Source organism: Motacilla alba, chromosome 11 (genome assembly GCF_015832195.1).
Source record: "Motacilla alba alba isolate MOTALB_02 chromosome 11, Motacilla_alba_V1.0_pri, whole genome shotgun sequence".
Lineage (NCBI taxonomy): Eukaryota > Metazoa > Chordata > Aves > Passeriformes > Motacillidae > Motacilla > Motacilla alba.
Window position 1 is genome coordinate 14,534,696 of NC_052026.1, and position 12,239 is coordinate 14,546,934.

At 51.2% G+C, this 12,239-nt stretch overlaps 1 protein-coding gene across 1 annotated transcript; it reads right to left on the reverse strand.

Annotated features, from left to right (window-relative positions):
* Positions 1-335: 335 nt before the first annotated feature.
* On the reverse strand, positions 336-10,171 carry LOC119705791 (cholesteryl ester transfer protein). Its single transcript, XM_038148567.1, has 16 exons — positions 9,688-10,171; positions 8,621-8,735; positions 7,291-7,425; positions 5,870-5,940; positions 5,364-5,451; positions 5,190-5,259; positions 4,860-4,920; positions 4,189-4,280; positions 3,778-3,957; positions 3,321-3,371; positions 2,786-2,953; positions 1,337-1,404; positions 1,176-1,218; positions 1,019-1,088; positions 595-680; positions 336-500 (listed from the first exon to the last, which is right to left on the reverse strand). Exons 1-16 carry the CDS (start codon positions 9,830-9,832, stop codon positions 426-428), a joined length of 1,518 nt encoding a protein of 505 aa, XP_038004495.1. The 5' UTR covers positions 9,833-10,171; the 3' UTR covers positions 336-425.
* Positions 10,172-12,239: the final 2,068 nt, after the last annotated feature.

The window sequence follows — 12,239 nt, forward strand, 5'->3', positions numbered from 1 at the left end:
TGACTTGCTGGATTCTGTCAAAATCAGGAGGCTCTTGGTGGAAGTAAAACCCAGGATGAGAATGAAAGTTGCTGTATTTCCAAAATGTAACAACAGAGATGCCAGAAGGTGGCAAAACCTATTTCTGCTGCCTCCTGAGACTGCTAACCAAAGCCTGTGCACTTCAAGAGCCCAGCCCTGACTCCTAAGAACACAAGTCCTTTAAAGACCCTGAAAAAATAGTGAGGATTGAGGAGCAGACTTCAAAATCTTAGCAGAAGAAAGGCTGCATGGAAGCACAGTTGCACAGAGCCTAGAGCATTTCTCAGGAAAAGGAAATAAAATTCAACCAAAACTGATTTAAAGCAGCTCATCTTTTAATTGGTCCAGACACAATTTTTCTGGTTGTACACAAGTTCCTGTGCTCCTCTATGAAGGGATGAGCTCTACAAACTTTTCTCAAGAAAATTAAGAAGCAAATGACTCGGGAAGCCAAAGTCAAGCTGTACAATTACATATCCCTAAAAAGTGGGGAGAGAACAGAAAATATTATTTTAGTTCTTGCCACAATCCCAAAAGGGCTTTGAGAGCTGGGTAGTTCTCAACGCTGCTTACCTTTCTGGTAATGATCTCAGGATTTATGATATCAAAGAGATGGAGCCTTCTGCTGTTCATCAGGGAAGTCAGAGCTGATCCAATACCTGTGGAATCAGCAAACCCATCCAGTTACAGGGATGTCCATCCCGACTTGCTGCCTGTTGCCAAAAGCTAATTGTGCCTCGATGTCCCGTGGCCTTCAGCCTGACAGAAAACTCACTTTTCCTTTCCCCCAGCCATTTACATGGGGCTCCTCATTCCCCAGGTGTATCCAGCAGAAATTTCAAACGGATTTCAACAGAATTTCAAACCACAAATGTGGTTCCCCCCACTTCCCAGTTATCAGTGTCATTGATGTATTGTTTTTCAGTGCTCAGGTTTAGGAGTTCTGATGTTAGACAATTTATGGAGCAGGCTGGCACTTCCCCAAATGAAAACTTACTTGAAGTTACTTCTGGAATGCCAGCAACTAAGATCATGTTCTGCAGGAAGCTTTGTATGGATGGGTCCTCCTGAAAACCAGAAAATTCATACAAAAATGCTTTAAAAGACATTGTTTAGCCTCAAATGGCTTAGAGAATACTTTTTTTAGGACTTACCCCACTTGGATCAGCTGTGCATTTAAACACTTTAATCTCTACACTGAAAGGAAGGGGGAAAAGGGGGAAGAAAGGTCACCAGGTGCTGCAGAGCTTTTCTTTTTGTGCTATTTTTAAACACAGGCCAAAAAAGGCAACTCTCAAGTGACCATAGTACCAACCTGGAGTCCACAGGCTGCAGAATGAGCTTCTTCTCTGCATAGGTAGCTTGGATGGTGGCTGTGATTTCCTGCAGAGAAGAACAGCAGGGTTTAGGCACAGCCTTATAGCAAGGAGCTGCACTGGGATATTTTTGGGTTGTTTTCTAGGAGCCAGAGTTCAACATCCTTTTGGCTTTACCTCCAGGTATTGCTGGAGAAGGGCAGCACTTTCCTTCTCCACTTGCATGCAATAAACTCCCCCCTCATGCCCCCAGCCTCAGTCTCTGGAGCTGCAGGCTGGCTCCTCCACTGGAATTTGCTACTGTGCAAATCCTGCACAAGGATGGAAATGGCTTTGTAGGGTGTTTGTTTCCCAGTGACATCCATCTCAACATCTGACTGGATGTAGAGAGAAACAGCCTCAGGGTAGCCAGGGCTGCCACAGGTAGTCAATGCAATGTGAACAAAATTCAAAAAGGAAAGCAATCTCTGAATTCTGGCCACTTAGGCTCATTGTCTTGCTGTTGTCTGCATGTAAACATTCATTTAAGAGGAACATTTTGTGATGTTGATGAACCAGGCTTTCAGCAGTCCAGGAGCTCATCCTAGGAGCCACAATTTTGGGGTCACCTCTAGTCCAGTGCTTCTGCAATCCTTGAAATGTATTTCAAGATACCATTTGGGGCATAAGAAACAGCCATGCATATTTCCTCTAACACCTTGCTAACATGGGATACTTGCTGAGAGAATTATTCTCAGCTGTGCTTTAACCTTTAAAATTGAGTGTGCCCAACCTCAGGCAAGGATTTGGGCTGGTTTTGTGTCTGTCTCAGCCCACAGCTACAAGACTGGACAAACACATTGCTTTCCTGTGATGTTAACCATGACAGGGAAGCTGTTGGCATTTCTTTTCTCTGCTTCCTTAGATTCACTATGAAGCAGTTTGGGGTGAAACAAAGTGTAATCAGGACCCTTTTCATAGAGAAAAAGGTTCTGTTTTGAGCTTCACATTCTTGAGAGCTTCATGTCCATTTCTGACACAGCTATACTCTTAGTGGGGGCCTGAGCTAGAATTTGGGTACGAGGAGAGTTCAAAATAAATACATTCCCACGGTGCCTTCATTATCTCCTAAAATATCTCAGTGACATTATCCTGTGTCAGATAAATATTGATGGGGGCTCCTCAGAGCTTCCTGCTGCTTTGACCACCTTGCACACTGAGAGCGGGCTGGCCTAGCTGAGGAGGCATTGAGCCAACATGGTCACTGTCATCATTTCCAGCCTCAGAGGTCTAAGGAACACATGGGAGTGTTAAAAGAAACTGATTTGCCTTCTCCACCTGCCGTGGGTTAGCCACCCGCCCTTCCCAAAGGGCTCCCTGCCACTGCTGTCCCTGCACACCAGGGATGGTCCTGACTTGGGATAGAGCCTGTCCCGAGGGCTTCACAGCCAGGAGGTGCCAGAACTGACCTTCTCCATGTACAGGGCCACCAGGGGTTCTTCTCCTGCCAGAAGGATGCTGACCTCCACTGCTACCAAGGACCTCACCACTGCTCCTTCAGGCTGAAAGGAAATCTGGGGCTGGGTGAGACTCCACACCTTGGCCACTGAGTCATTGTAGGAGGTGCCTTGAAAAATCTGGTCAAGTAAGGAGCAAAAGATGGTCAAGTAAGGAGCAGGCTTTTTCCATACCAATTTCATGCCAACTTGTCACACAGCTGCATTCCTTTTACTGTCCCCAGTTCTTCCTTCTGTTCACCCAATCCCAGTAACTCAGCCAGGTTTCAGGGAAACTGTGCCAGCATGGAAGAGAAATGGAGAAGCCAGCATGGAGAAATCCTCCTTGCAAAGCACAGCTGCTTCTCCCTCAGCCCCTCTTTTTCTCCATCTGGCCCACCCAAGACTCAGATTGCCAAGGGAAGGACCCAAGTTGTTACAATGCAACAGAATCCGTTTGAAATTTCCTCATTTGGCATGCAATGCTCTGAATAGGACGATCAGTTACCCTCTGCACTGCCTTCCTCTGCACTTCTGAGTCTTCCATCTCAAACAGCTCCTTCAGAAACAAACCAGAAACAGATTGTGAACAAACAAAAGGTTGTGGTTGCTCCTGGTGCAGGCTGGACAGGCCAGAGCACTGAGGTGGGGGCTGTGCCCAGGGCAGGACATGGCTGAGCTCCCCCAGCTCCCACCCTTTTTTCCATCCCAGTGATCCCCCAGAAAATCACATCCCTCTACAATTCAGCAGGCAAGTTTCCTATCAGCTGCTGTTACCCCTCCAAGGAATAACTCTGCCCTCTTGATGAGAGGGCACCAATTCCAGGATCACACGAAGTGACTGGCTGTAGATTTCTGCCTTCTGCAGAAACCAGCTCTCACCAGAACACAGTATTTAGTGAATTTTTCACTTTCTCCCCAAAATATGGTGTATGGGGTAGGGAGGGTGCCCCTCTGGGAATGACCTGCAGTTTCTCCCCTCTGAGGTTCAGCACCAGCTGCCCATCCAGGAAGGCTGCAGCAGCCAGGGAGCTGAGGCTGTGCTCGGACAGCCAGAAGTAGAGCATTCGGGACTCGGTCAGCAGCGACGGCGAGAAAACCGAGTCACTGAGCATGCTGGAGTTGTTCTTGTACAGGACAGTGCCCTGGAAAGGAAAACAAGTGTGTGTGTTGGCCACGGCAAGCAGCAGGGAGACAGGAGAAAAGGCCAACACCTGCATTTCCATGGCAAGGCAAAGGCCCGGCTGGACACAGCAGGGAGCAGGTTGGCAGCAGCCCCAGCAGGGCACAGCCCCACAGAAGCAGCCCCTCTGAGCCCTCCAGAGCACACCATGGCCACAAAACCTTTGGAGTCTGAGCAGCCTGGGTTACTTCACCTTGTGGTGGGACTCGATGTATGTTGCTTTTATGACAGGATCTGATGCGAGGGAGATATCAACAGCGATGTCCTTGTCCCGGACAAAACTGGCTGCGGGAAAAACACAGGAACCTCACACCAGAAACAGGACCTTGAGCAGGGCTTGTGACAGTCACTTCTAGGGCTGGGAGCAGGTGGTGACAGGGATGTTATGAAAGAACACAGGGGTGGGACAAGGGTTCCCACTCCTTTGGATGCTAGTGCTGATCCTGCTACAGCTCCCTGACTCTGTTTCTTCCCTGGGAAACTGGGATAATTATGCTCAGTTTTACACTGCACTCCTTTTCCCTGATATTTGGGAGTGGGAAATCTCCAGATGGTGTACAGCCTCATGCTTAATACTGCAGTACATGCTCCTGTTCTAGCTAACATTGGTCCTGCAGCATCCTGCACAGATGACCATTACATACTGAAGAGAAAATTCTTTATCAATTGATATGTCTTTGAATCTATGTAATCATGCTAAAAGATCAACCTGATGCAGAAAAATACAAACATAACATTACTAAGGCTTATTTTGCTGCTATCTGAGGGCTTGGGATCCCATACACATTTTTGATGGATGTGGCTACCACTCAAACATTAAAAGCTGTGCATAAAAGAGAAAGCAGAAAAAACAAGAATATTTACCTGCTAAATCAATTATAAAATTTGTCAGTGTCTGAGCAACAGTATTTATTTCCTTGCACACCTGCACGAGGAAAAGAGGGGGGAAAAATTAGGATTTTCCATTATAGAGCAGAGCTGAGCCTCACTGATGTCTAGGGGCCGTTGGTCAGAGTCCCTAGACAGCCTCAGGGTCAGCAACAGCTCTCACTTTGCCCAAGCTGCTTTTTTATTGTGGATTCAATTTATTTGTCTTATTTTTCATGACCACTAACATGTCACTGCCACTGTCTTGTGGGCAAGAAAAGTGTGTGGCATACACAGAGCTTTCCTCAGTCCACAGGCTGACCTTACCTCCCTCTTGAGGACAAGCTTCAGAGTGAAGGAGATGAAATCCGTGAAGAGCTGCTTCAGCCAGCCAGGTCTGTGCAAGACAGGGAGCACAGTGAGGTCTGCACATTTGGGTGGGGGGCATTCGGGGACAGCAGGGGGACAATAAATCTCAATTTTGAAAGGGGTCGGACTCACTGCTTGTCTCCTTGGAGGTGAAGTGTGAGTTTGTGGAAAGTCAGGTAGCAGTCTGAAGCATCAGGAGCCACTTGGTCCTTTTGGCACACTGCATGGGATGAAAGGAAAAAGAAAAAAAACCCAAAAACTGATTATTTACTCAGAGGAGAAGGAAGAGTGTACTTTGCAGACACTGCAGGCCTGGAGCAGGGCATCACTGCAGAGGGCCAGCCAGGGCTCCCCACATCTCCCAGGGGATGCTTCCAAAAATTCCAGACCCTGCCAGGTTGGGGCAGGTGGGGCTACCTTGCACCTGGATGATTTCTGCTCACAGCTCCAGCTGAGCTGGTCTACCAGGCACCTTTCTTCATCTGGATACCTGCCAGCTGCCCTAGCTCCTGCCAGCAGAGACTCAGCTGTCCCTAACATGACCCAGGAGAACCTGGACAGTACATGCAACCCACAAACCAGAGTGGGGAGGGAATTCAGACATATTGCAAAATGTTTGGGTATTGCAGCATACTTACTCAGATTGATATTTAGCTGGAGATCAATGGAAGACTCAATTTCAAAATCAACTGAATGAAAAAGTTGCAGGCTGTAATGGCAGAAGAGGGGGTGTTTAGGAACCTGAGCCAGGAGCAGCTTCTCCCTGACAGATGTGGATTTTATAACACCTCTCACACCTGTCCTTGCACTGCAGTGGGCCAACCCCCAGCACACCCCAGCCCATCTCAGACACTCTGGCTTTAAATCATTGCAAATCAAGTGCCTTAGTGGCACTTTGGAGCCTTAACCCCCCCTTTTTATCCACTCAGAATTTACAGAGCAATGAAGCAGAGAGACTCAGTCAACTCCTGTGCTTTGGCCACCTGGTCTCGTCATGCAAGGCGAGACAGAAAAGTAGAAAGCAAGATGGGGCTGAGGAGCACTGCAGGAGTATAAAATCCTGTCTCAGGCACTCATCAATGCAGCCATGGCCACAGAGACTCAGGAGAGCAGCCCCGCTTGTGCTTTGCCACGGGCCAGTGCCAGGGGCTGCAGCGGGGCTGGGAGATCAGCAATGGGGCTGGGATTGGGGCTCAGCAATGGGGCTGGGAGGGGGCTCAGCAATGGGGCTGGGAGGGGAGATCAGCAATGGGGCTGGGATTGGGGCTCAGCAGCGGGGCTGGGAGGGGAGATCAGCAATGGGGCTGGGAGAGGTGGCTCAGCAGCGGGGCTGGGAGAGGGGCTCAGCAATGGGGCTGGGAGGGGAGATCAGCAATGGGGCTGGGAGGGGGGATCAGCAATGGGGCTGGGAGGGGGGCTCAGCAATGGGGCTGGGAGAGGGGCTCAGCAATGGGGCTGGGAGGGGAGATCAGCAATGGGGCTGGGAGAGGTGGCTCAGCAGTGGGACTGGGAGGGGGGCTCAGCAATGGGGCTGGGAGAGGGGCTCAGCAGCGGGGCTGGGAGGGGGGCTCAGCAATGGGGCTGGGAGAGGTGGCTCAGCAGTGGGGCTGGGAGGGGGGCTCAGCAGCGGGGCTGGGAGAGGGGCTCAGCAATGGGGCTGGGAGAGGGGCTCAGCAGCGGGGCTCAGGGGGGGGGAGAGGGGCTCAGCAGCGGGGCTGGGAAGGGGGAGATCAGCAATGGGGCTGGGAGGGGGGCTCAGCAGCGGGGCTGGGAGGGGGGATCAGCAATGGGACTGGGAGAGGTGGCTCAGCAGCGGGGCTGGGAGAGGGGCTCAGCAGCGAAGCCGGGAGAGGGGCTCAGCAGCGGGGCTGGGAGAGGGGCTCAGCAATGGGGCTGGGAGAGGGGCTCAGCAGCGGGGCTGGGAGAGGGGCTCAGCAGCGGGGCTGGGAGGGGAGATCAGCAGCGGGGCTGGGAGGGGAGATCAGCAGCGGGGCTGGGAAGGGGGAGATCAGCAATGGGGCTGGGAGGGGGGCTCAGCGGCTCCAGCCCCAGTACTCACAACCAGGCCCCGGCGTAGCCGTAGGTCAGGGTCCCTTTGAACAAGGCTGTCACGTTTCTAATGAAGATGTGGATGGCATTGTCCTCCTTGAGCTCCACCTCACTCCTCTCGATGGACAAATCATTGACCTGGATGCTACAAACAACAGAAACTGAGCTTGTCCCCAGGCCAAAACTGTTTGCTGGGATTGGGCAGGACAGGTTTGTTCCTGAGGAATGGGATCTCTGAGGGACCTGTGCCAGTGCCAGACTCTCAGATTTGCAAATCCCAGGGCCATGTACAAGGACAGTGACACTGATGCTTGTGCTTCAGCCTTGATGCACTGCGCAATATTTGGATACAAGGTTTTGGAATGATTTAAACAGGAAACATGGAACAATGCTGTTGTATTTTCTGGGACCCCCGTCAAAGGGAGGAAATGATGAATCTGACTCCATGTTCTTAGAAGGCTAATTTATTATTTTTTGATCTATATTATATTAAAGAATACTATACTAAACTATACTAAAGAATAGAGAAAGGATACAGACAGAAGGCCAAAAGATACTAATGAAAACTCATTACTCCTTCCAGATTCCTGACACAGCTTGGCCCTGATTGGCCATTAAGTAAAAACAATTCATGTGAAACCAATGAAAAAAGCACCAGGTGGATAAAAAATCTCCAAACACATTCCAAGGCAGCAAAACACAGGAGAAGCAAAACACATAATTATTGTTTTCATTTTTCTCTGAGGCTTCTCAGCTTCCCAGGAGAAAATCCTGGGCGAAGGGATTTTTCCAGAAAATATGACGGTGACACAATACAACCCTGTTTTGTTGCAGTGCTCTGTGCAGCCGTGGTCACGGCAGGAAGTCTGTTCTGTGAGTACACCACTGGATTTGTGGTCCCCAAATAAAAGTGAGTAACACAGCAACACCCAGCCTGGTTTGTCACAAAGCACAGCCAAGTGACATCCTGCTGATAGAGGTGGCTCTGGCAGCCCTGGATGGGTCCCCTCTGCCTCTCAGTGTGCCTTGGGCACCATCTCTCATCAGTGGCCACAGGTGCCCCAGCCGACAGGGACATGACTCCCCATCCCCATTGTCAGAAATGAGCTCTACACGCTGCCTTCCCACTCAACTGGAAAAATAAATAACTCTTAAATAACACATTAGCAGCCTAAACCTTAACATGCAAATTGTCTGCGAGGCTTAGATCCAAAACCGTGTCTGCCCCAGCCCACACCTTTGCTTTCACCAGGAACTGCTGGATCAAAGCTCCCACCAAGGCCAGTGCCTGGTGCCCCGTGTGCCCATCCCTCCCCTGGCACAGACACACAGATACTCACTCGCTGAGCCCATAGGCCACCCGGCCCAGGAGGCGCATGGACCTTTCCCCGGTGATGTTTGGGAACTGGGCGTTTCTGAAGGCGGCTTGGATGACCTGGGCTGTTTCCCGGTTCACTGTCGGTGGAGGAAAAGGGCAGAGACATCAAACTGCAAGCTGCAAAGCCAGATCCACACTCTGGATCAAAGCACTACAGAAGGCTTTTATCCGAGGCGTTTGCGTTGGATTCAGGAAGCGCTAGAAGTAGTTTCAGAGTAAATTTAAAAAATTAAAAATCCCAACAATTGATGGCAGCAGGGGACAACAGCGTGCGTGGCTTGACAGCCACCAGTGGGAGCTGTCCCAGGGAGTCATTTCCAGCTTTCACACACCGCAGGAGCAGATTTTGAAAAGGGCAAGGCTGTGCTTATCCTTGCACCACACAAGCTGTTGACTTTACCCCAGTGCTTTGCTTTGTTTCTGCTTACTTGTATTGCAGTCAGCTCTTCTTTCTACAGAGAAAAAATTCTGAAGAAGTTTCTGTGCCCATTTTCCTAATGTTACACAGCCCATTCCAGCCTCAGCCTCGGGCAGATGCTTTTACAGGACTTTTTCCTGCCAGAAATACCCTTTGTTGGTTCAGCCCAGCATGAATACATCTTTCTCTGCACGTGCCACTGTCATATGGGACAGGACAGAGATGTTCCCACCTTCCACAGAAGAGTTAAGTTCTTCCCCCGCCTGCAAAGCTCCCAAATCCTTCCAAATAAGCCCACAGCAGGCAAGAACCTGTTTCCCCCCTTCTGCATACCAACCCCAAGAGATGAGATTGCAATGAGAGAAATCAAGCACACGTTCGTTTAAGCTCTTTCCTCTTGCCAAGTCCCAACAGGAGCAGCGCTAAATCCTTGGGCTGAGGAGAGGGCATGAGAACAATTTTCAAGCTCCTTTGCCTGCTCATGCTTTAACCCGTGCTCCAGGCAGGTGTTTCACAAGAGACAGAGAAGCAAGAAACCCCCTCACTTGGCTGATCTGTCCCAGATTTCTGGCAGAGCTGGGGCAAGCCAGCCCCAAGGAGCAGGCACTTACACAGCAATGCCGCCGGCTTGGTCATCCTGCAGACGATCCCTGTGCCTCTGTAGGGAAAGGGCCCAAACTCGCAGGCTGCTGCTGCGTGGACAAGCCCTAGCAAGATGCTGAAGGTCCCCAGCATCATCCTGCCAGCCCAGCACATCCTCAGCCAGAGCAGAGAGAGCTGATGAGACCAAGTGATTCTTGACGGAGGCAGAGGCTGCTTTCATACCCCCAGCAGAGCCCACTCGAAGCAGGACATGACCTGCTTCCTCCACTTATCAAAACTCATCACACATTTCCTAATCTTCCTATAGTTTCCTTAACAGCAGTCATGTTGCACGCTGCCTTCCTCCCTCAGCAGGAGTTTGGGCTGCAGGGCTTGGCGCTCCTGCCAAGACTGCTTTAACTCAGGACATGGACACACCAGGGGGGTGGAAAAAGCTGGAGGGGGATGGAGAGTGGAGAAGGATAAAGTGAAGGGAGCAGCCTCACATGCTGCCTCAAGCCACTTCATCATTTTTTCTTCATGCAGAAATGTTCCTTATTTTATATTCCTGCAGTAATTCCCCAGCAAAGCCATGTTTGAAAGGTGCCTGCATCATTCACTGCTCCTCCTTCCACTGATTTTATACACACTGAGGGGAAACTGAGGCACACTCCTGGGATGGGGGTGTTTCCTGCTCCCACTGGGTGAACCCACAGCTCCTGGAAAGCTCCATGACCACAGGACTGGGATGCTTTTTGCCTCTTGTCTGGGTTTGTGAACAGCCTGATTTGCCCCCATCCCTCTAAGGCAGAGCTTTGCCCGCACCCAGACTCTCAGCTGCTCTTTGGGGAACATCAGAGAGCCAGGTTCACATCCACGCCTGCCCTGCGTGCCACTGTGCCCCTGCACCTCTGCTGTGCTGCTGGGGCCCCTCCCAACCCCAAAACAACCCCCAGGCACTAAAAAGAACAGGATTATTTCAGAAAGGAGGCTCACAGCAGCTCCCCTGAACCTTTTTGCCAGAAGAGGCTGAGGGAGAAGGGCAGGTGAGAAGCTGGCAGTGCCGCAGGGGCAGCCTCACTGCCCTGAGCGAGGCGAGGTGCCAGCCTCCCTCCTGTCCCTGGCAGATGCCTCATCCTCCCTGGGCAGGGTGAGCACATTTCCTGCGGGGTCCCTGCTGTCCAGCAGCCCCCACCCTGCCGTGCTGTTTTCTTCCTGAGTTGAGAAAGTGAACGGCCTCGGGTACCCCGCAGGAGGCACTCCCGGTCACTGACCCCGAGGCGAGCCGAGCATCTGCAGCTTCCTGCAGGCTTCTCCAGGAGAGCAGCGTGGTGGCCATGGACAGACTGCCTGCTGCCAGCCCAAAGGGCTTTGTAAATGAACAGCTACCTGTTGGAAACACAACGTGCAAAGGCAGCAGGTGCTCGAGCAGCAGAGCTCCCACATGGCATCATCTCAGCTGCCGCAGCATCCCCGCTGCCCTGGCCAGGAGAGCTCTTCCCAGGGCAGCTGCACAGAGCCTGGGCATGTTACAAAAAGATTGGAATTCAAGAGGATTTAACCATCTAACAGCTCTATTTTCTGTCGTCTCACCTCGTTTAAGGGGTTTAAGGGATGTGGGCACAGTGGCCAAGGCGCGGCATAAAGGGAATCCCGCAGGCCCCAGGAGGCCACAACCAGGCCTTTGCCCAGGGCAGCAACTCACATCAGCATGGAGGAAAGGGAAAACTGGCGCTTTGACACAGAGATATTTGTCACCAGGGTAGATAAAGGCACAAAGTTCAAGACCCCAGCCCCATTGTGCTGGTTGTGGTAGATCCAGTGCATTGCCAGCCCCCTCAGGGGCCAGCTCCCCTGCAGAGTCTGCTGTCAGCAGGCAAGCAGAGCTCAGAGAAAAGGTGAACAGGGAACTGCTGGGCATTGACCTCCTGTGGGAACAGGAAGGCTGGAGACTTTCTGCCTACAATAGCAAAAGCGTGTGGAACACAGAGATGCTGTGAGCATCCTTGTCCTGGAGTAACCAGGCAGAGGCCAGGGCAGCAGGGACACCGCAGCCCACCCTCCTCCCAGTGCAAGGTCAGGCTAGGACAAGTCAGGTCAGATTTAAAAGCCTAAGGAAAAGTTAATTTTGGCTAGCAGGAGGCAGGGCAGGCTTTAAACCCCAAAGAAAAGTTAAACATCCAAGCTGCAAAGGGGACGCTGGAAGATGTTTTGATAAATATTTGCTGTGTAAGGCTTTATCTGAAGGCCATGCACGCACACATGCACTCACCACCTTGCTGTGGACTGTCCTGTAACTGGGGTTGTTTTTCCCCACATTGTCCAGGGCAGAGGTACATCACAGTGCCATTAATCTTTGTGCTGCATTGACCAAAACAGTTGGTGTTACCCTGCAGATGCTTCCTGAGAGCCTTCCAGGTACACCGGCTGCACCAGTCAGCAGGATGGGCCCCAGCAGCACTGCCAGGACCCACACCACAGCTCAGCCCTGGGATGGCAGCAGGGTCAGCACAAAGACCACTGCTCCCATCTGTCCTAGGTGTTTATAAAATTGAGACAAATAACATTCAAATAAGATTTG